Source organism: Vanessa tameamea, chromosome Z, assembly GCF_037043105.1.
Source record: "Vanessa tameamea isolate UH-Manoa-2023 chromosome Z, ilVanTame1 primary haplotype, whole genome shotgun sequence".
Classification (NCBI taxonomy): domain Eukaryota; kingdom Metazoa; phylum Arthropoda; class Insecta; order Lepidoptera; family Nymphalidae; genus Vanessa; species Vanessa tameamea.
In genome coordinates this window covers 14,544,647-14,569,388 of record NC_087341.1, presented here as the reverse complement: position 1 = coordinate 14,569,388, position 24,742 = coordinate 14,544,647, and the positions used below count along the sequence as shown (strand labels likewise).

At 32.5% G+C, this 24,742-nt stretch overlaps 3 protein-coding genes across 5 annotated transcripts in view; all 3 read left to right on the top strand.

The window, feature by feature from the left end:
- The first annotated feature begins 414 nt into the window (after positions 1-414).
- On the top strand, positions 415-1,263 carry LOC135194646 (chymotrypsin-like elastase family member 1). Its single transcript, XM_064220304.1, has one exon. The coding sequence runs from the start codon at positions 415-417 to the stop codon at positions 1,261-1,263; it is 849 nt and encodes a 282-aa protein (XP_064076374.1).
- A 2,305-nt stretch (positions 1,264-3,568) lies between these two features.
- LOC113404124 (sodium-dependent nutrient amino acid transporter 1-like) lies at positions 3,569-10,784 on the top strand. Of its 2 annotated transcripts, none has more exons than XM_064220352.1 (10): positions 3,569-3,745; positions 3,924-4,164; positions 5,168-5,328; positions 6,141-6,184; positions 7,660-7,752; positions 8,266-8,526; positions 8,730-8,937; positions 9,332-9,548; positions 9,702-9,991; positions 10,188-10,784. In XM_064220352.1, exons 1-10 carry the CDS (start codon positions 3,722-3,724, stop codon positions 10,596-10,598), a joined length of 1,950 nt encoding a protein of 649 aa, XP_064076422.1. In that variant the 5' UTR covers positions 3,569-3,721; the 3' UTR covers positions 10,599-10,784. The 2 variants fall into 2 exon arrangements, with proteins under 2 accessions (XP_064076422.1, XP_064076423.1); XM_064220353.1 differs by having other exon boundaries at positions 3,570-3,745; positions 9,702-9,967.
- A 4,154-nt stretch (positions 10,785-14,938) lies between these two features.
- LOC113404165 (tyrosine-protein phosphatase corkscrew-like) overlaps positions 14,939-24,742 on the top strand; it is a 30,216-nt gene continuing 20,412 nt past the window's right edge. For both annotated transcript variants that reach the window (XM_026644977.2, XM_026644976.2), the window contains exons 1-2: positions 14,939-15,205; positions 21,907-22,069. In XM_026644977.2, the coding sequence (XP_026500762.1) occupies positions 15,051-15,205; positions 21,907-22,069 (318 nt within the window). In that variant the 5' untranslated portion in view covers positions 14,939-15,050. The remainder of the gene's footprint in view (positions 15,206-21,906; positions 22,070-24,742) is intronic.

The following is a 24,742-nucleotide window of genomic DNA, read 5'->3' as shown; positions in this document are numbered from 1 at the left end:
TAAACCTTCTTGTTCGTGCACACAAGTTTACTCCACGGACTTCTTTCAGTTCGTAGAGACGAGAAACAAAATCAACATTTAAACAACATAAGACATAAAAGCAACATTTTTTTATCATTACAATAGAAATCATCAACTCGAATCAGAAGTATAGATAACACAGTACTTATGTATAAGTAATTAATTGATATCAATCAATAACTTGTAGTAGTCAACCAAATTACTTCACTCGTCAGACCAATAGGGGATGTATTTTTTAAAAATATTTAAGTTAATTTCAAGTTTTCGATTGCTGATATTTAGAAATAAAAATATATAGATTTTATTTTACTTGCGGTCGTAAAATACACATAAATAATATAACTAAGTATACGGAATCTAAATCTGTAACCGTGAGTGTCAATGAGTATAAACATGAAACAAATACTTATATTTTTTTGTATTAAAGTTTACTCATTAAATGCCACGTCACGAGATAAATCGTTGCGAATTATTGGGGGCCGAGATGCAGTTCCAGGCGAGTTTCCATACGCCTTGAAAATGGAAATGAAAGGACAAAACAAAGATGGTGATTACCGTTACATTCATGTATGTACATGCACTGTAATCAAACCTACATGGAGCCTGACTGCTGCTCATTGCATCAAAGGACTAGAAGATTATACATCAACACTAAATGTAAAAGGCGTTATTAGGCATAATTTTTCTTCTGACAAAGAGTCTTCATTTAGCAATATATTATCGATGTTTAAAGAACCAAATTATCGTGAAACAATTACGATCGAAAATGACATTGGACTTTTACTATCTGAAACAATACCTGTTTCTCGATTTGCTAAACTTAGTTCAGTCGATTATTTTACTTTATATGGTACTAAGGTTTTGACTTTAGGGTATGGCGTTACTATAGGTTCTAATGGATCCCTCGGCGATGCTCTTAGTGTCAACAAGCCGTTGCAAGTTTTGGATGCTGTAATTACTAGGTGTTCATCGAAAGCATTTTCACCGGCGTTTTGTTTGGGAGGAATTTGCGGTCTATGGCCTGCTTCCAGACCTGGTGACTCAGGTGGGCCAGTATTACATGTATCTGGTATTGTCGGTGTTTGTTCAGGAGAAGATTTAAGTCAGGGGAAAACAGGATATGACAAAAATAAAAGCTTGAAACTTAAAATAAAAATGGGACGTCAACCTATTGCAATGTACACACCTGGAAGTAGTTACGTCGATTGGATTACAAACGTAATAAATTCAATTTCGTTATAAAGGTTTTATGATTTACCTGAGGTAACGTTCATATTTTTATGTAAAGTTATTTAATTCTGATAAAAATAAATTCAAAACATGCTTCTAAAATAAAGTGATCTTATGATTTCTAATTAGTTATCGTAATACGAGTCATTTCTTTTATACCAGATTATATAGAACGCAATTAGGAAAAAAATCCATCATATCAAGGAAAACATTGTTATACATAACCATAAGTAAAAGATTTAGACATATGTCACGATAGCCGCCCTCAGTTCAACCGAAAAATAAAAAAAATTATGCTCATTTCTAATTTTATGGTATCTTATTGGTTCTGTTAATTATTATTTATTAGATATGTAATAGTTAAAAAATATATTATAATGCTTATTTCTAATAATTGATTATGTTTAATATCTATTTTTAATACATATTGAGCAATATAATAAGTACATGGTGGGACTACCTGTAAATAGTAGAACATTTGCCAAGATAATTTTGAAATGTAATTTTTTTATTTTGATGTGACATTGTACCTACTGTTGGTTGTCCTATTGAAAATAAAATAAATCAAAATAAAATTTCTAAAATATTGAAACTGAAATCATTGATTTGCATTATCGTTGTTCTGTGTTAACGAAAGAGCTAAATATCAAATACAGTAGTTTTGTTATGCACTTCAATAAAATAATTTCAGTTTGAACTAAATTTGATGACGTATAATTTTATTTATTTCTTAATTTATTCATTTAAAATATAAGAAATTGCTTTACACTATATAATTGTCGATTGTCGTATTGACACAATACAAATGTATTAAATTTTATTGGTCCAAACCAGCTTGATAGTTACCATAGTAGCCATTCTATAAATTCAATAATAAACCTCGAGGGATCTCCTTGCAGATTGTAAATCAAGCAAAGATCATCTTTTTATGCTATCTTCTACCACTTCAAAGAGATACTTTTATTTGAGTGAGATTTCTCACATGTTAAACGATAGAGGAGACTATAGGCATGCAATGGCTGAACAACTTTTTATCTTTATTAAGACTTCGGCAGCGTCGAGCAGGGGTGAGGTGGTGCTGTTTTTTTAAGAAAAGTGACAAAATTCTTTTTTTTTCCTGAGTTTTCACGAATCGTTTCGCCAGACGACTTTACGAGTTCCAGCCTTTGGAACAAGCAGGCTTTTAATCAAGCTACATCAGCGCCTGGTCACATCCATTTAGTTCGGCCGATTATGCAGAAGATGGAAAAGTACAATCAAAATTCAAATGCTGTATAATCAGGATCAAACTGCTGTTGGATTTGGACTCACGAATGCATTACAAACCCTCTTCAAGACGCTGGATTTGACTGGATTTGCAGTCAATGAAGGGGCCATATAGTAAAACTTATACTAGAATGTATTAAGTGAAATTTTTAATTTCGAAAATAAGCAAAAATTTATAAATAAAATTAAATAAAAATAGACCAATGAAAATATTAAATTGTAAAATTAGAAAATGAATCTTCAATAAGAAAATTACAAGTAGCTACACCGGTAGGCGCATGAAGTATGCTCGGCTGTCTCGCTCTCGCAGCTTTCTCGCTCATTCGGCTATTGGCGTCATTCTCTATTTATGTGTAAATATCATTAAAAATGACTTATTTGACATTGAAATTTGTCCACTCACGATATTTTAAAAAGGACGTTGCCTAGGACTGTGCTAAGTACACCGGAATATCAGCTAAAAAACCAGTGGTACCAGTAACTCTCCGTTTTTTCAACAGGCGTCACAGGATCGCTTTCGCATGCTATTGTGATGCCCTGACGGTCAGCCCGCCTATGCGGGCCTCCAATTATTAATAAAGTACAAGAATACGGGTTATTTTTCATTTTTATATTATCTAGAGCTAATTTTTGGTATCCCTTGGGAATATCATCCGTGATTAAATTTGCCTTGAATCAAAGATAATTAACGTCATTTTTCATTTGAGTGTTTAGGCTCTCGTTTTCAATTTTTCATTAAGTAACTGAATTAATTAAATTTGATTTAATTGAAACAGTTTATACAGCCAATGAGTATTTAATCAGTTTTCAAATATAAAATGTATAAGACTTCTTTGCCGGTACAAAAGTAAATGTTTGTAAACAATTTACTGAAGATCAATCGATCAATTAGTAAATAAAGAGCTATATACTAATCAACGATGTTGTTTGAAACAATACTCGATTGGTTTATGCAAGAAGCGTCTAAGACCGATGTCTGTAAGTAAACAGTCGAAGAGAAACCACTTGATATTTTATATCGAACTTGATAAGTATCCTAACTAAATGAGATCGATTCGCCGCTACATTCGGTATCTCGTTATCTCCTCTATCTGGGACGATCGCGGCCTAAGAATCACACATTCTGGGTACGATTTTCTCAACACTTGTAAATGAAGTGGTTTAATATTGTGTCGATTCATGTGAAGTCACGTTTTGTTAAAGGATGATCACTTTCGGCAACTTTAAGGTAGGATTTATTTATTATATTTAATAATAAAATAATTATGTATAAATATTATGACGTTAGTAATCACATTCTAATGGATTATCATTCAAAAGTGAGATAAACAGACTACAGGCGATGAAGTGATGTTTTTAAGTATATATTAAACATATTCTTAACAATATTTTGTTTCTATTTCAAGAACTTGTTAAGTTGGCGAAAGATCGGCTGTCATCTTTGCACTCTCGCCGTGGCTTTGAGCTTCAATAACACTTGGCGAACACCAAGAGAGACGTTTCGGTACGGTGGCCTGCAAAGCTTGTTGTTGATCACTGTTGCGTCGGCATTAGTGGCCGTTCCTGTGGTTCTTTTGCATCTCGCTGTAGGGCAGCTCAGCCAGCAAGACGCTGTAGGCATCTGGAAAGCAGTGCCCTTCTTTAAAGGTAAAACATCAACGAAACAAACATAATATGTTATTCTAAAATAATATTTCACTTACAATTTTCCGAGTTCGTACAAAACTGTATACACGAATGCACACACACTAATTTTTGTACTAGTATTGTTTGTAATGTACTGTTTGTGAAGAAATGCTTCAGTAGTTACTTGGCTACGATGATGACACAATAGTACCTACGTAAATAAGTAAAACTAAAAAAATATTGTTTTCAATTAGGCTTGTATCACGATATGATAATTATAAATTAGTATCGAGTTGACAGAAAAAATGCAATAATTATGTCAATTAGAGGTGATAAATAAATTGAAAGAATGAATATATATATGTACAGTCGCGGTAAGAAAAGGTTCGTCACCTTAAGGTCTATTTTCGTGTGTTCAGTATGCGCGATAATCTGCTTTACCAACTGAGTATGACATTGAGTTAGAAAAGGTTCGTTACCTTAAGATCTATTTTCGTGTGCTCAGTATGAGCGATAATCTGCTTTACCGACTGAGTATGACATATTGCGTCGCGATGTACACTATTTTGAACCTAGTTATCATACTATGTTAGTTTAATATTATGTGCAGTTTTCTGTTTAATGCTTTAGTATCAAAAGGTACTAAGAGTTTACGACTTGATAAAGGAATGAATTTGAAAACTGACGAAGGTTTTCTTACTCTGACTGTACATACATATTATGTTTATACTGTTCGCGTTTAAGGATCTTACAAGCTAGTAAACGATACGTCATTTTACACTGTTCTTATCGCAAATCTCCCACCAGATGTGGTGTGTGTATCATAAGATTTTACATAGATTACGATTAAGATTTACCATAAGATTGATTCTACCGTAAAAAAAACATTATTAAGTATATACGACCTCTATGAAAATCAACGGATACGATCACATCTTTTTATGAATTAGATATATTTTGTGACATTCACGTAAATTATAATATATACAGGTAGGTCGCCTTCATAATGTATTTTTGCTTTCAGGAGTTGGATTTTTGAGGCTATTAATTTCGTTCTTATGCTCCATGTATTCAATGCTATACTTAGCTTTGTCTGTTATGTATATATTTCACACTTTGAATAATTCTTTATCATATGGGAATTGCGCTGAGCTATCACATCCGCCGACAGAGACTACAGAAGACGTAAGTAATTACATCACATAAATGTATGTACGTAATCAAGCAGTGCGAAATAATACTATATAATTTAAGTTGCTACTTTAGGTTAGATATGTTCTTGTAAGCGTAGTTATTTAAATATTATACGTTTAAATCACGGTATCAATCATTCGAGCTATTCCGTGAGAACAGAGTCGAAACTCACCGCTGAACACGGCCGTGTGAAGTCCGAAAGTGATATGTGATCTATGCATATAGTAAAATTGGAGTGTCCGTTTGTAATATTAAAATAACCCATTATTACTAAATGCATATGTATACATACAATTTTTGTCTGTCTGTCTGTTTGTTCCCGCTGATCTCTGGAACGGCTGAACCGATTTCGACGGGACTTTCACTGGCAGATAGCGGATGTAATAAGGAGTAACTTAGGCTACTTTTATTTTTGAATTATATATAGAATCCAAATAAAATTACGCTACAATATCCAAATAACTTAAATTCAAACAACGCGCACGAAGTTGCGGACACAGCTAGTAATAACTATAATGACATTTATAAATTATGAAGATGATAATATTTACCTATAAGTTATGTATTAAAGGATATATGCATTTGATAGCATTTTACTTTTCATCGATTTTCATGAGTGATTTTAAATATTACGCTGATGGCAAGCTATTTTAAACGAAAGAGCTGTGTGATTTTATTTCATATATGTTAAGTTCGCTTAGGTACTAAATTGCGAATTTTTACGTAATATAAAGCTATATTGAAATTTGAAATTGGGAGACGGTATGTAAATATGTATTAGAAAATACTTTTAATTTTTTCAGAGTGATGACGTACAACTTACATACAACGTGACAGCGTGCTTAAAGTAAGTATTCTTATGACAACAATAATCAACATATTATAAACTACTTTATACAAAACTACTTGAATTATGTTATACTCATTATAATCAGATATAAACAACCTATACCTATACTAACGAATGTCCAACATTGAAATGCGTCACTAATTTGTTGTACTGTTGTTGTACTGTTCTAGTGTAAAAACAAAAAAATTACAAGGTCTTAACACAGAAGCATGCTCCTATGAGATTCATTCAAACACACCAACGACACAAACAAAGAAACATACATTGATATGTTTTATTTTCTTTACGGCGTTTTATTACACAGCGTGTATACTTATAGATTATACTTATATAATAATATTGTACCACTTGGTGATAAGACTTTGTCCAGACTCGTCTGGTTATATTGTGGTACCACTCACTCATCAGATATTCTACAGCCAGTCAGCAATAATTAGTATTGTTGTAATCCAGTTTGAAGAGTGTCTGTGCCAGTGCCAGTACACACAAAAAAGACATAACATCTTAGTCCCAAGGTTGGTGGCCGGTGGGGCATTGGTGATCTAAGGAATGGCTAATATTTCTTACAGCACTAAGGTCCATATACCATCGTGTGACCCATTTGTTAGTTCGCCTTCCTATGACATTAAAACGTATGAGTTTTCAAAACAAATCTTACTTCTTTACATAAAATTTCAATGGAACTGGAATGGTATATGTATTGGTATGAGGAATGATTAATATATCTTAATATCGTGACTCATAATATTGTTAGAATTAAACACATAAATAAAATATAACTGTGTCTTTCAAATATTTGTATGGATAACAAATCAAAAAAACAACCTTCAATCATTACGGCAGAAGTCAATAAGATTATTCATCAAATTATACACTCACTAATAAGTAATGGTTATCATAATTATACAATGTTTAACTTTTTAACTTAAGACTTTTTCATGTTTAACTGGAATTCTATATTTCAAAGATTTAATTTCATCTACAAAGGTCTTCTGATCCTTTGTTAAAATGTCCATATTTTGGTAATGTACGTCTGACGGTTACGATTGCAGCAGCTCTTTAATATGATTATTACAGTGAAAGAGTGTGTGGGCAACTAAACATACTCTATTTTCTCAAATAGTCTGATGGGATATGAGCGCGCTGGACTAAACGCTTTAGCATACACCAACGATGCCTGGTGGTAAACTCGAGATTCACGTTCATAGATCACATGGATCTTAACAATTTCAGGGATAGTACAGTACAGACTATACCTTATGAATTATTGCAATGTTTAATGTCACAGAAAGTGTTAACCGAACACCTTTCTTGTGCTTAATTTGTATCTAAAATTCAACTCACGCTCGGCGGCAGTAAGACACATGTGTACTCCACGTGGTAGCAGAATGTCGGCACAAGCCGTAAACTTCTTAAATGGAGAAGAAGTCTTTGACCTTTTACATTTTTAACTTTTTGATTATTTATTTTAGAGAAACATTCTTGGCGCCCGTCGATGATCGGCCGGAGTATTATGTGGCTCTAGCGTTTATTGTAATTGTGTTTTGGATAGTGTTTCCTTTTATGTGAGTAATGGATTTAATTTATTGTCCTTTGTTACATCATTTTTTGTATTACAATGCCTTCCTAATATGCTTTATTCACTGGCTATTCAAATTTGACACATAATTATTTATTGCTATTGCTTATTTATTCGCATTCGTCACAACTATTTAACTGGGTTATTATACATTTTATATTACGTTGTACAATTAATATGATATCCTTTATATAATGTTGAAACGATATCGGTTGGAAAGCGTCGATCTTGAGTTGGCAAGCATCACTGTCGTTTAATGAGTGTAGATTTTCAGACAGATGTGTTACAAATATAAATATAATATATATATTTATTTATTTGTACACGTTTTCCTAAAATGCCTCAAGAAGAAAGCATGCTTGCGCAATAGTTGGTCTTCACGGGCTTGTTTTTATAGCTGTGACGAATACTTTGGAACTGTATTGCCTTTGTCTTCTTTCGTTGCATTTTAATGTTATTTTTAATATACGACATATTGTGTTTATTTTTTTATTTTCAGTCTTTACAACCCAGTAAAACTAATGAAACGGATGCTATATGTACTAGGACCTTTGGTATTGCTACTAGCGATTATAATAGTCAGTGTTATCGGTAACAAACAAAAAGTTGAACTTCTCAGCAAAGTCGCTGATTGGAAGAATTATGTGCAACCAAATATCTGGCACGGTGCGTTAGTACAAGCGCTGCTTACTTCTCAAACAGCGGGTGGATATCTGATTTCTTCGGGAGAATCAATATATGCCGATATAGATGTTCAATGGTATGAATATTTAAAAATAACGGCTTTGTATTGGTATTTCTATATATAGCTATATAAGTCATTCGCTATATATACTATCTATAAACAACAATACTTTGTGCAGTTCGGTCACACTTTGTTGTATGTTTATCTGATGCCGTTGATGATTTTTTTATCATAAAAATATTATAGAAGTGAAATAATAAAAAATTTAAACATTATAGGAACTCGCTTATATTTGTCGCAACAAACATTGTAGCAAGTTGGGCTGCCGTTTTGTTCTGGTTCGCGATTGGAGGCGAGGGGGACAAAGAAACCGGGAATTTGGCTGTGCTCATGGAAATATATAAAGTTTCTGTCGAAAAGAATCTTAGCAAAGCGTGGCCGCTTCTATGCTTTGCTATGTTGGCGCTCTCAGGAATTATTACAATGGTATGGCTTAAATTGTGATGAATTATGTATCAAGGAACTTAAATTTGTTTAAATTTCCCAGAAGTTATAAATATGATTAGATTGAAATAAAATTGAAGTACATCAATAAATATACCTAGAAAACTTAACCTGTTACATATTATAGACTAAAAAATAAAGCTGAAGAGTTTGAGATATTAATTGAGAAAGGAAATCTGACTTTTATGTCATCGTCCCACGGGGCGGATCAGTAACGTATAACGGGTTGCAAACGCACAGCAGCTAATTTCTGGTACGGTGGTGATTGGTTTTTAATGTCTCGTTACAAGATGATGACACCATAAGACTCTTCAGGTCGAGTGACGATATAATATATAAATGCCTAATATAAATACAAAGGTCTGTTTAATTGCAGTTAACCTTTCTTCACCCCCTCTACGATCGTTACCGGCGCGTGGGTGGATACAAGTGGCGACATGTCTCTATGGGCAGCTCAGCGGTCAGCGCAGTGGGGGTTATAGCTTTGGTCTCTGTGGGAGGCCATGGCCTTGAAGTCGTTGAGGACGTCGTGGTCCCCTTCCTCGTCAGCGTGGCCACTGTCCTGGAGATATCAGCGTTTGTTTTTATATATGGTAAAAAGGTTGCCTGTCCTAGCTAGCATTATGTTACGTCGTATTTTGTATTTATATATGTATATAGTATTGAAATAGCTGAGTTAATAAACTAGATTAGATTTCGTGTCGTTTTATTTGTGTATTAATCATAGAATAATAATTTATCAACAGGTTGGAAAGTATTGGTTGAAGATATTGAATTTCTCACTGGCAGAAAAATAAAAAAAATATGGGTTATGAGTTGGTGTGCTGTTCCTGGTATAATCGTTCCTGTTGCTTTATGGTGGATTATTTCCTGGTTTATAAAGAAGCAAAACTGGACCGAAGCCCCTTGGGAAAAGGCGGCAGTCGTTTCGAGCGTCTGTGTTATTTTCATATTATTTTTCACATTCGCCGCTGTGTCAGTATCAAAACAAGTTCAATATGATTTCATCGGGGTAAGATTTAGTAGTTTAAAACAGGTGATTATCATTTAAAGCAAAGCGAATGTTTTAAGTTTGACTTACATGCGAAGAGGCTTATTAATTTTCCGTAAATGTTTGTCTAAGGACAAGACCTCGTTAAATTGTAATATTTGCCTGCCTCGTACAGTTTCCTCAAGTGTGATCTCTTTGAAAATACATTTGAGGAAGTTTAGTATTTTGGCTTTTATTGCAGAAACTAAAGTCATCGTTTAGTCCGTCGAGACACTGGGGACCTCGGGATCCTATTACTCATCATTATTGGCTGGCGAGTCGAGAGGAAGGTGGTCAAAGTGCGCCGCCTACGAGAAATCAACGACGGCAATTAGGACAGTTCTCTGGAAGTTCTAGTTTCAATGACGTGTCAAGTTCCTACAGTATCAAAGAAATGCAAGTCATAGCAAAAAAAAGGAGATCGAATTCCGATGATTGGCTAGTCCTATATAGAAAACATTACATCGCCGAATTGTGTCACAAAAGATGTGAAACTCGAAAGCGTTCAAAGTCTCTGGATTGGGCTGTTCTACCACGACTAAAGTTGCAAAGTAAATATTATTCTCGAAAGAACATCCGTATTAAGGAAACGTCATTCGATACGTTGTTCTAGCGACAAACAATAACATTATTTTTGATGTTAAAAAGGACCTTGTGTGTTTCGTAGCTATTAGATTATGTCTGTGTGCTTATAATATCTAGTCACGTTTTCAAATACAAAGTACTTGTAAATTGATATCGGGTATTACCCGTTATTTATATGAAAAGTTACATGAAAGCAATTATATTAAATTATTAAATATTATATTTATTTATACCCAAACACTACCTAATCTACCTAAGCAGACCAGATTCTCATAATCTAGCGTAGTTGTGTCCTAGTTTGAAGAGTGAGTGAGCCAGTATAACTAGTAACACGACGATCTAAGCAAAGATGAATATTTCTTACTATGTCAATGTGAATTTAGCTGTGGTGATCACTTATATCAAGTGCCTCATTAGTCAGATTGCTATGCTACACGTATTTGGTATATACTGTCAGTTTTAATTAGTTAAGATTCGAAGTCGATAATAAAAACGTGTTTATACGTATTGTATAAATGACCGGTAAAGGTGGGGTTTTGTCATTATTTAAGCTCTTTTGCTTTCACTTTATAAACACTTCCTCGATCAAGTGCAATTACTATTATTATACATTGACGTAAACACGCGTTGAAGTGGCGACTGCCTACTTCAAATGATTACTGTGAAGATACTGTTGAGACTAATCATTATCAAAGCGAATACGTAATTATAATATCAATGTTTTATATTATTTTGAAGTATATGACTTTATAAAGTGATATGTAATTGCGTTTAAAATTTTATTAATTTTTTCCTTTAAACTTGACGAAATTTATGATACCTTGAGGAAATCCACCAAGGCTTTCGCAAGTTATTGGTAAAAAAATGTTATACATCGAAATATTATACATGCTTAGCCCCAAAATAATGAAGATATATATTTTGTTTTTATATACTTAAATAATATTTGATTCGTGAGAAAGTTTCGCACGTAACCTCCAAAACGACCAGGAAATAAAACAGAGCGGCCGCTTCAGAGCGTGCCCGGTCTACGTGACTTTTGTTCTCGTCGACCTTCCTCTAGGAAGATGACTCCGTTTCGCTGTATAAGGCCTCACCTATCCTTTGTTATTGTAAGATTTACCGATCAAGTATTCCCGGCACATAGCAAGTGCGTCACTGAAAGGATGCGGTGAAATATAATTGCTCATTAAGCTTTTTTGAACGCGTCGATGGAAGTCACCGTTCAAATTTACGACGTAAGAAATTATGTTTGAAACGTTTTTGACTTCATAATTTTTTCTGTCAAGTTTTTATTGTTCAATCTTCTATGATAACTTATAAGTTTTATAATTTATAAGCAGGGGATGAAAGGTTTTATGTAGGTAATTGTTTGTATAATCTTTATATATAAGAATATAACTTTTATATACTCGTGTATGTCACTGAACTCTTCCTTAATGGATCGATCAATTTTATTGTATTTGTGTATGTTTGAGTAGGTCCCTGGATGGTTTAGATTGAACCTGAAAAGTGTGCAATTAGCTGTTTGTCATCCGTACGATGTTAGTACGTGCAGTAACAACAGCTCATCAATGCAAACAGCTTTGTTTGGAGTAATTATATATTCGTTCCAATGACACGTGTGACGCGTTACATATAATATCGATTTACTTACTCAAGGACCCTAAAATTTACGTTTGAGCACAAAAATATTTGTAATCATTTTCTTACTTGTGTCATTTAACTTAAGCCGAGCTGAAATACATAGGTACTTGTACATTTCTAGTGATATGTTCCATGCCGTCGTTTTTGGTCAGGTCGGCCGGTATGAATGAAGAATAGTGAACCCTCTCATAATCAATATGAGGGCAATGTCACAAGAACGCAGACAGTTCAAGCGCTGGAACACCGGCTGCTACAGAGGTTTTTGGACGACTGACCTTGGAATCTGCTCTCTTAAATACTGGTCATAATAGCCACATGATATTTTATACAGAATCCGCTCCTTTTTACTAACGTAAAAACTCAAAAGTATTCTGCGTAGTTAAATAAATCAAGTTAACATAATCTTTTCTTGCACAACATGCGATAGCGTGAATAGAAATCGGCTAAAGTAAATTAATAATTATAGATGATGATGCATGGATACTAGCCGTCTTTTTTACTATTGAATTTTTTATCTATAAATAAAAAAAAAAATAAGACATTTAAGAAGAATGACAAAAATTCTTGTAATCGTAACATTGAAATAAATCATTCACCATGAAGTAGGAAGTTTTTTTACTTTATCAATTGAAAAAAAAACCTTTATTTTATTAACAATTCCTTACATCGCCGACGTGCCACCAATCATGATGCCTTTAGATGTTCAGTCTTTTGTTCTTTTAGTTACACTTACTAACTTACCATTCAAACCAGAACAATACTTTGTATAGCTGTTGGGCAGTAGAATATCTGAATCGTGGGTCTGATGACGGGTTGTGCAAGCCCGTCGAGAAGACTTAAGCAACCCAGACGGGCTTCAACCTCTAACATCAAGTAAACGATTTTATATTTGGTACAAGATACTATGGTCGAAAGCACGTTAATCTTATAGTAATAATTTTTTTTTCTATGATAACCTCCTGATCTCTGCAGACGTTTTGTCCGTGTTTGATCTACGGGTTTGATGGTCTTTTTGAATGTTTGTTAAAGGAATGGTTTTTATTTTCTTATTATATCGTCTGCTTTCTCAATAAAAAATAATCGATTTTTTAAAAGCCTGCATTGCAGCATTGCAAAATTGAAACTTGGGAACATTTAATGTTATTATTAGGTATGTGATGTAGATTGAGCCGAGATGGCCCAGTGGTTAGAACGCGTGCATCTTAACCGATGATTTCGGGTTCAAGCCCAGGCAAGCACCACTGAATATTCATGGGTTTATTTTGTGTTTATAATTCATCTCGTGCTCGGCGGTGAAGGAAATCGTGACGAAACCTGCATGTGTCTAATTTCAAAGAAATTCTGCCACATGTGTGTTCCACCAACCCGCATTGGAGCAGAGTGGTGGAATATGCTCCAAAACCTTCTCCTCAAAGGGAGAGGAGGCCTTAGGCTTATTTACAGGCTGCTAATGTAATGATAGTAAATCTACTTACGTTTTAGCCGACTGATGGTCAGATGATCAGCAATTTTACTAAAAAAATGTCACTTTATCACCATTGAATCGAAACTTAATCGTAGCCAACGATTTAGTTGTGGTTCGATTGTATCGTATCGTAAAAGATATGAATAAGTAGAATTGGCCCTCAGTAACGAATAAGCTAAAATTTATTTTTGTGAGAAATTTTCGAAGTTGGATCGAAATGTTAGTAGGTAAAAAAGTTAGTAGAATTTCCCCCTAACTTATACATGGCCAGCGTCCCAGGAAAAATAACGTAAGAGTAATCGGATCTTATAATAATAATATATACTCACCCCTCGTTTAATAGTATTTTATGCATTGCTTTCATTATTTTCCGATGAGCTTGTACGTGACGCATTACGCAAACAAACAGGTAGTAATTTGCAGCTGACTAATGACAATGAAATAAGTAGGTATGTGTAAATGAGACATAAATTTTATAAGTCAGTTTGGATTAGGCAAGTTTTTTATAGTATAGATGGGCGGTCGGTTAAATGTCGCTGGTAGTCAACGTAAATTCATACATGGTAATTGTTCACCATTCTAAGAAATACATTGCCAATGCGCCACCAAACTTGGGAACTGAGATGCCTCTGGTGTAGTTACACTGTCTATTGCTACACTGGCTCGCCCACCCTTCTCACGGAACACAATCATACTAAGTATTGTTGCGGTATAATATATGATGAGTGGGTTGATCTACCCAGAGGGGTAGCACAAAGCCCTACTGCCATATAAAATATGTGTTAATATTGCGCACCTAATCATAATAAATTAAGTGCTTAATATTCGTACTTCCTTTTGATTCCGTAATGATAATATAAATGACCATATTATAATTATAAAAACTGTTTTGATTTTGAATGGTTTTAATTTAAAGTGTTTATATTTAAATGTGTAAATAGTTTTAACAACTTTAACTTATTTGAAGTTCGTTCCATGTATTATAAGTATATTTGTAAGCTGTTAAGATGTACTGGGTATATTCACAACAATTCACAAACTCAATCAATATTAATGTTATTATCATTTAAAAACGATATAAAATAACTGAATACAACATCAATTATGAATCACTTTATCTGAGTAAGTTAAATAATAATTAACACAAATTCCACAAACGTACAAACGTGTCAGGCTCTCAGGAGCTTTAATCAATTAAGGGATAGTAATCTTACGTATCATAAGATGACAGGAGCAGCTCAGTGAGTTCGCGTTCCGCGACAAGTGCGCATTCGAGTTTGAAACAGCGCGCGAAGCAGATCGCTTTGCGGTTACGGTCGTGCGTTTTACACAGAACTTGAGACTTGTGTGTTTTCGTGAGATTAAGTGATGTCGAAGGATAGCCCGAGGCTGAGCCGGCTGGGGGTGCTGGCCCCCGCCGCGCTATCTGCCTGCATGGACGCTTCGGTGCTGGCCGTCCCCGCCGCTGGTGCTATCGTCTCCACCGTGCTGAAAGAACTGAGCAAGGCTTTCATGCTTAAAAAGTGAGTCCTGTGAATAATGCTGCGCACCTTTATCATTACTCAATCTAACTTTTTAGTCTAAATACGAGAATTTATTTAATGGCTGTTATTTTTGTATCGTATAAAGTTAGACTGTATTAACTATACGAAATAAAAATATTTCGTGATATGACGTTTCGTCTTCTGTAGGTATTTTGCTAATTGGTTTTGTTTACCACACAAATAAGTATATTATTATTAGAATGGTTGACTCAAAACTTTTCTACATCAAGTTTTGTGTATGCAAATATTTGAAGTTGATTCTGCTATTATAAGAGAAGTAGATGCTTTAACCGGTGTATTTGTTACCTTTTTGATTGTTTTTCTCATATCGTAATAATATTCTGTTACAAATATATGATTGTATGATTAGATTATTTGTAATTATGATACAATATCGGAAATAATATTTAAGATATAATATTGATCAAGAGTTAAATATAAACCAATATCTATTTATATAATCGTAATACAGGACGTATTACACATTTATTCAAAACAAGTTGTCGCTCGCAACTTCTCTCGCAGCTTAGGTGGTGGTCGTCACGTGTTAGGTATAAAAGTAGCCTAGAAGGTAAGAAGCCTAATGTAGGACTCCATTGGGGTTTAAGGTTACTTCATATAAAATTTCATCAAACTCGAACCTTGTTTTTTCGTCAATGCGTAATATATATACTAGACAGTGTTACTCTCGCATTGATTATATTAGTATATATTATTTCTCGTAATTCACCTATTAAACAGTGCTATTCTGTAAAAACTTATGACGCAATTCGTTTTTCACTCCTAAAACAATACGATACGCAATTTTGACGCGTTTATCCTTTGATTATTATAATTATCATGGTTAATGTCGCAGATTACTGACTGATAAATCACGATCATGTCCTGCGGTGAGTTTCGAATTCTTTCTTACAGACTTCTCTTCTGATTGAGAATCATTCGATGATACAAGAATTATTTTTGATACTGATGTAATTATGTGCATCAATTGTGCGCTGTGCGATGAATGCTAAATGTCGTTTACTCCGTTTTAATCCTCGACTACGATAATAAATCCTGTACTTCAAATAAATACTGTAATTACCATGAAGAATCCATTTAATATATAAGGACAGATCGATTGACGTGCTTAAAATTGATTATAATATATTTATGCGTACTGTCTTATTACAGTTTAATATATCATGCATATTTATTAAATACTTGATTATAATAACTATGAATTCAAACATATAATATGTACTTATAAGAAACGCCGATGTCAGCGTGTAGTCGGAATATTATTCGTTTTGTATAAATAACGTGTAATTAATATTTTATTAGATGTATGTTTAGTCATATTTATAATTTATTTAATTTATTGTTTATTAAATAAAAATAATCTAGAAACGCGACAACTATTTAATATAATTCTCACGAGTTAACTTTGAACGTAAATGATACTATGAGCAAAGCAAGATGTTAATATATGTTATAAAGTTTATTATTACATCGGTCGGATTATGTTAGTATGTGACGAAATAGTATGACAAAATAAATAGACACATCTACTTCCTAATGTGGTCAGTTGGCAATGTGGTATTCGTGACGAAACAGCGGAGGTCGCGGAGGCGGCCCGGAGGCCGTTCGAGCACCTCATTCATCTCTGCCTCTCGTAACTCTGACAGATTTACTTGCATTTCCGATTACTCCTTAAACCGACCTTAAATTTAAGACATGTTTGATCATCGTATGCAAATAAATAGGTACTTATTAGTTTCCCATTTTGTAAGATCAAATTCCGAAGTAACTCTTTTGCAATCTGTTGATTTCGATTCTGTGGTTCGTTTTAAAATACCAAAAAATATTTATGTACATTATATTATGTTCTTGAATGTCAAAGTTGTCTCGCATATCTCGAAAACAAATTATGATATCAACTTTAAACAAGTACACACGGTGTGTAGTAACGAAATGTATGCTTTAACATATTTGAAAGTACGATAATATTATTATTTTGGTGTTATATACATAGCATTACAGTATTTATTAGCTATTACAGTATATATAACATATATACTGTATATATATAAGTCTTAATCAACTCTTTCAATCGATTTAAATTTTTAACGTTAAGTAAGTGTTATACGGTATTATTGCCATCGCACTTGAATTAGAACAATTCTCGGTAATGAAAAATCATTTGCAACGTACATAAAAATGATTTTGTAACTACTTATTTGTACTTGACGAATAAATACTTACATATTTCCATGTAATTATTAATAATAAATGGTCAATCAGCCCTTACTAACCATGATTACTCATTTTGATGTACTTACTTTATTTGGAATAATATGTACAATAGGTGATATTTTTGAAGAATGCAAAACGTAATAAGTTTAAAATAAATAAAGGCACGCAATACCTATTCCTACCTGTATATGTCATGGAATATTGAGATGCGTATCTCGTGAGGGAAACACCCAATATACGAATTAGTCATCAAGTTTTTAGAATACCTAGAAGTGTTCAGTTCAATATCGAAACTACAAAACAATAAAAAGTTTAATTTATATGTATCGTGTTTTTCAAGTTAATATTACAAAAATCTAATTGAATATTGAATTTTAAAGTTACTTATAATACGTAGTTTTATATACTTAATAAATGTTAGACACTAGTGACGTAAATTAATTTGACTTAAAACAGTATGCGGGTAATATAAATTACTAGAAATCAATGAGTTTGTATTGTTTAAGAATTGCAAAGTTTATTACCCTCAGTGACGTTTGTATCCTTCTTAGATAAAAGTTACGATTTCCTTTGTCACGTTACCATACTATTAACACCTACTCTGAAACCGTTTCATAATAAACAGTGTTGCACCACAAAAGCAATTATAACTAAAGCAAATATTTCAAAATCAAAATAAACTATTTAAATAGATTGGAATGTAGATTCTACCGAGAAGAACCGGCCAGAAATTTAGTAGTTACTCTTTGGCCAATACTTAAAATACAAAGTTATGTTGGTTTAATATAATTAATATATATATCGTTTTTTATTAATGTATACAAATGATTTAAATTTATGAATCGGCAAAGTGTAAAAAAAATTGCGGTTTTTTTATAGAAACTAATACCTTGCCCCAAGACTGACTTTGCGGAGTCCGAAACTTTTCGTTATAAGCTTATCCTCACGTCTCGTGTAGATACAATGATTGATTCTATCAGAGTGATCAATGTTACTGTAATTGTTAATTTCAATTCAAAAGAACTACAAAGAACAATGACAGGTATGCTTAATGGCACACGTATGATTAAATGAAAAAAAAAAAAAAAACATTTACAAACAATAGTTACAGCGTCAACTCTTTTAAATTTCAAAATTGAGTGTGTTTTTGGGTTGTAATATAAGCAGTAAGCAAACTACAATTTTATAGTAAGTAGGTACGTTCTAAAGTTTTGTTGAATTCGATACAAAACATATTACAAAGAGTAACTGTAAATAAACTATACAGGTAGTTCAATCTTTCATTAGGATATTGTACTAATATTTTACTTCATGTGAACGTACGTCCGTTCGAACCTGGACTTTATATTTATTATTAACGAGGCATTGTTTATATCAGGATTGAAGTAAACACGCTGTAAATAAACTAATAATTTTCTTTAACGGGCTCTTAATCACCCATTTATTGGCTTGTTTTTACTGTTATTTCTACAAAATAATGTAATGAGAATTACTTAGAAATAATATTGACACATTCGTTAATAAATCTTAATTCACATAAAAGGTATTTATTAATTATAAAAAAATTATGTAAGAAAAAAATAGCGTAAAATTTTGCCTTAATATATGTCAAGTTATGTAAACAGAAGCAAAGGTGAAAATTTGGTTATAAATGGTTTAGTTGTTCTATACTATGTCGGATGAATTGATCTTTATATCATTCAGATTAAAGATGAATGTCGAATGCTTCGAGCGGATGTGGTGTCAATCACCTGCGTGTGAGGAGTGGGACCGGTTTGTAGTATTTTGCATGTACATACATAAATGCTGTTGGAATACATGCGCGAATTCATCACGCGATTGTTTTTTTTTTAACTGTTTTGATTTACAAATGTTTATTGTATAATTTCTATAAAAATAATTACTTACTTTGTATTTAAAAATAGAAATTACGTAACACTAGATAAATTAATAGTTGAATAGGCAATGTAATGTAAGCAAGGAGCTAAAAAACATTATTTATTACTATGAAATTGATATAAAAGGAAGCGTAAAGAATTGATCAGCGTTCCCACAGAAAATAACAAGAATTAATTATAACATTAAGTTTTACGCAACTAGTTAACATTGAAGCTGTTTAATATGATTAAATATTTAAGATTTTTTTAAATCGAAATGTCATAGCATTATACTGATTTTTGTTTTGTCTTCTCTTTGTTTCTGTAGTAGATCTTTTAATAAAAAGTTTGAAGGTACCTTTAAGTAGTCATTTCGTTGAATCAATTAATGTAATTACAATAATATTCGGATGGCTCCAAGCGCTACCCGTCATTAGTCTTTGGAAAAACCATGCATCAGCGATGCGATGCGCCCTAATAATACGTAATAGTGAAATTGCTCAACGTAGCAGGAAATATTGCGGTAGTTTGCAATCAATATTATTTTCCGCGGAAGTTGCAAAGTTATTTCTTATTGATGTTGTCAATTAACGATTACTCTTTACAATTATTATTTTTATTTGACAAGTATTACACCGAACGATTTATAATATATTTCATGTATTACGTACAATTTAAAACGATTTCATTGAATCCGATTAATGTTACAAGTGAGAAAATCATATTATAAATCAGTTTGATTATTAAAATGGTAATGTAATGGAAATAATCGTGAAAATTATTGCATATATCGTCGTAGGAAGTACTGGAAAGGTAGAAACACTAAGTCATCAAAATGGTTATATTGGAAAATGGGATTTATATTAAGAAGTATAAAACTCATTTTCCAATGTCATAATAAATATTAACGACCTTATAAACATTTTTTACAAACTAAATTTAAATACTGTACTTTAATAATTCTCTTTCTGACATTATTAATTTGACATTTAAATTGACAGACGAAGAACAAGGCAGCACTGATTAACTCAACGCCCTCTAAACAACATTTATAAGAAAAAAATTAAACTGTTATATTGTACGTGTAACATTTATTAAAAAAGTCTAAGGAGTTTTTGACAATGAATGTATTAATGTATTTCAAATTAAAAAAAAAGTGTTTTCTTGTCTGATTTTTATTTAATAAAATAAACCTATGCTTCAAATGTTAGCTTTCTAGACTCAGTAATTATTAGCTGTGTGTCATGTGTGCTTATTGTGATAGTCAGTCGGGACAAACGATTATTAGGTATTAATAAATTTCTACTAGTTTTTTTTTCTTTATTACCAGATAACTAGATTGAATAAGCGGCAACTAAAACTTAATTTGAATTAAAATAAAAGACTTCGAAAATATGCATTGATGTACAAACAAATATAATGTTTGAATATTTACAATACCTAAACAGAAATGAAGTCGCTGTTAGTCAAAAGCAGGGCAAATAAGTCTGTTTATACATGAACACCGCTTAGACATGTTAGATATTTTGCTCTCAAATATTTTTATATGAAATATAGGTAAGTCCTCAAAAGTACGCTGTTTAAATAAACTGTTGAATAGTATCGTTTAGAGAGACTATTTTCTACCCTCATTTGTGGATATTTTCTCGTAATTTACGAGTGAATAGTTTCTATAATCTATTCAATAAAAAATAAAACATACGCACAAAACAAATACAAATGATAAGATCTAATCTATAAGTTATCAAAATCTTCATTACGAAAACGGTGAACGTTGATGAATTAAGTTAAATATAAAGCTAATCAATATTTAATAGAATGAAAATCTTACAGACCGACTTGAAGTTTTCTTAATTTATACATTAAATGTGTCTCTAAGTATGTTGACATGTTAACTTTATATTCTGAACCAAATCGATGAATGATTATAGATGAATGAAATGATTATAGAGACTTTATAATTATAAAAAAACCAACATATATTGATATATACATATGTATATTTATTAATCACGTGAAAACTACTGAACTTACTGATATGAGACTATGACAAATCGATGTGGAATCGTCAGTAGATTGTAATAGGTTATTGTTATTTAATTTCCAGTTAAATAAATTTATTCTTTGTTTTTTCAAAAATACTTTTAGAAATCCGGCAGTGTCTTTTTGTAATTAAAAACAAACTTACGAACCGTTCAGCACTCGCAGAGACACATGTAGCCATATTTAAAAGAACATGATTAGTAATTTCCTTGCACAAAAACATGTCGCAACAAAAATGTATTTGCTTACATCTATTTACACTTTTTGATATATATCTTTTGATGAATTTTATGATGCACACACCACATCCTCGAGTAGTCATTTCGTTATTGGATGTTCCATAACGCTAATATATATAATGCTAGTGCAGTCGTTGGTCGTTACGATGATTGGAATAATGTGTACTGGTATCATTGTAAGTTGTTAAAGTACAAAGTGCCAGGATAGAGGTAGCACTATAATTTCAATTATAAACAGGAAACACTTTATGAAAGAACACAATTTACTGACAAATGACTATTTCAGATGGTACCATGGAATCATGTCTGCGAAAGAAGCGGAGCATTTGATGATGGAGAAAGGCAGGAACGGGTCGTTCTTAGTGCGCGAATCACAAACGCACCCCGGCGAGTACGTGCTCTCGGTGCGTGTACGCGGACGCGTCAGTCACGTCATGATCAGGAAACAGGTAAGTTGTATTTTTTCCTCTACCATAAACGAGGAAGTGTCCTTAAAACATTCGTAAGTGGCCCTCATTGTGTAGGTGGTAATGTTGCAAAAAATGGAATAATTTAATTAGGTATATTATCTCGAGGGCCCGATGTGGATTTCAGGTTGCCGACCAACCTAATAGTGACGTCACATCATTGGGTAGTAAAAATTTGTTATTTTATTTGTTTCGTTATTGCTAGCGATATCCAAATAAGGGTATAGAATTATAATCAAAACGTATTAAACTCATGATCATTTGTAAAAATATAAAAACAATTATATCTACCATATCATACCTAAAGATTATAATGTTGTCTCTGAACTCAACTGTCAAATACAATATTATAGTGAATTAATTTACCAAATAAACGAAATAAAATTGATACGATACATACTTCGTGGTAGGGCTTTGTGCAAGCCCATCTGGGTAGGTACCACCCACTCATCAGATATTCTACCGCCAAACAGCAGTACTCAGAATTGTTGTGTTCCGGCTTGTAAGGGTGAGTGAGCCAGTGTAACTACAGGTACAAGGGACGTGACATCTTAGTTTCCGAGGTTGGTGGCGCATTGGTGATGTAAGGAATAGTTAATATTTCTTACAACGCCATTGTCTATGGGCGGTGGTGACCACTTACCATCAGGTGGTTACCATTTACTCGTCCGCCTACTGATATAATAAAATAAAAAAAAAACGCATAAAAAACTTTCTGATATTTAACGTGGCTCAAGCTAATTGCTAATTATTTTTATAAGTTTTTTGTCCTGATTTTATTTAAAATAGCGTTCCGTGTATGGAAGGTTATAATTGTATGATCTTGTATAATGGAAAGGTACAAAAACGTAAGGTGTTATTTAGAGACGAATCATTGGACAATCTATTTTTTGCTCGCTTAACTTCCTACGCACTGTGGAGTAATGGATGTAATGTATTATATGATGCGCAACGTTACGATAATATTACTTGAAATTACGATAAAGATAATTTAAAAACATTTAAAAAAACATCAAAGCTTTGTCTAAATTTGAGTAATAAAATCCATTTGGTGCTGATCGGTGAAAAAAAATGATATCGGATGAAATTCTGTGAAATTCGATCTAAAATTATTTTTGAAGTTTATCTGACGTTTACTTTAATTTACTTTAAATTTTACAATTTTACTTATTATTATAATTTAAACTAAAAATGCTTTTTTTATCATTATATGTCAATGAAATATAAAAAATATTCATACATAAATATTATGAATACGAAGTTAATCAATATTAAATTACAACATAAATATTTATATATAACACAATAATATATATAATTGCCGACCGCCTCGTGGATGCTGCTAGGCACTTTTTATTATTTATAAAAGGTAGGCAGATTGGCAAATGGGCCAACTACTACTACCACCTGGTATGTTGGCACTGTTATAAATATTAAACATCTCTTTCTTACATTGTCAATGCGCAAACAACTAATATAAATGTCCCTTGTTCTTTTTATTATACTTGGAGCTTGTACGACTAGTCCGAGTAGTAAGAACAGATCAATGGCTGATGTTCGTAGGACTAAACTAAACCAGAATAAATAAACTTATTGGAAATTATTTGAAGGGAACAAATCTTGAGAAACTTGTTACATGTATACCACGTTGTTTATAATTAAAAAAAATAAGGGTAATAATGAAAAACACATGATTTTCAATTTATTATGTTCATAATTACTCTAAACATAGAACCTTTTAATCTTCATACCTAATCATTTAGAGTACTTTTTACAATTTCGTGCTTCGTGCTGATGACTAAATTACTAAAATAACTACGACTACATTTTGGCTCACTTTTTGTCAGCATGCACATTTTTCGCACATTCCGACGTGCTAATATCTTCTGAGGCTGTTTATTTCTTATTGACATTATTATTTATAAACGATTGTTAGACATCAACCTTGTTTAAAAGGCAATGAACTACGTTTTTGATAACAAATGAATATATTATTAAAGCAGCGAATAAATTTAATTCCATATTGATAACTTAATTCTCTTTGGTTACTTTTTGATTTGAAGCTTTTATTGGCGCATTTTGGGGGTAAGTCCCTCCCTTGTGTTTGTGTTGCACATGTACTATACTTCTGCTATATGATATACTAGCTGCTCATCCTGGCTACACTCGAGTACAATAAGGTTACATATAGGTACAACTGTTAGATTGATGGTCAAATACAAAAAGGAAAATTATTGTTTTTCCAAAAATTTAAATTTTCGGCTTATCTCTACTATAATATGCATGTAAACCTTCGATAATTAGATTGATGAAGAGCTCATTAAAATCAGTTGTGTAATTTAAAAGGTTTAAGCGTACAGACGGCGGGAAGCGACTTTTTTATAATATGTACAGATATTTTTTTTTGTTTGTGGTTCAATCATGGGAAAAGTACTGAACGTATCAGTATTAGACTGTGACCAATCAACATGGTTATAGGTTACCATTTTTTTAAAATTCTGTTGATCCCTACCCTTTTTTGCCCACCGGGCACCGAAGTAAGCGAGTAACATCTCTCGCTTAGTAACGAAATTGCTGCAGAAATCTTGTCTAAGCCTTTTTTGATGAACGTAATTTAAGAATTACCAATGTCTATTTGGTGACTTAAAAATAACT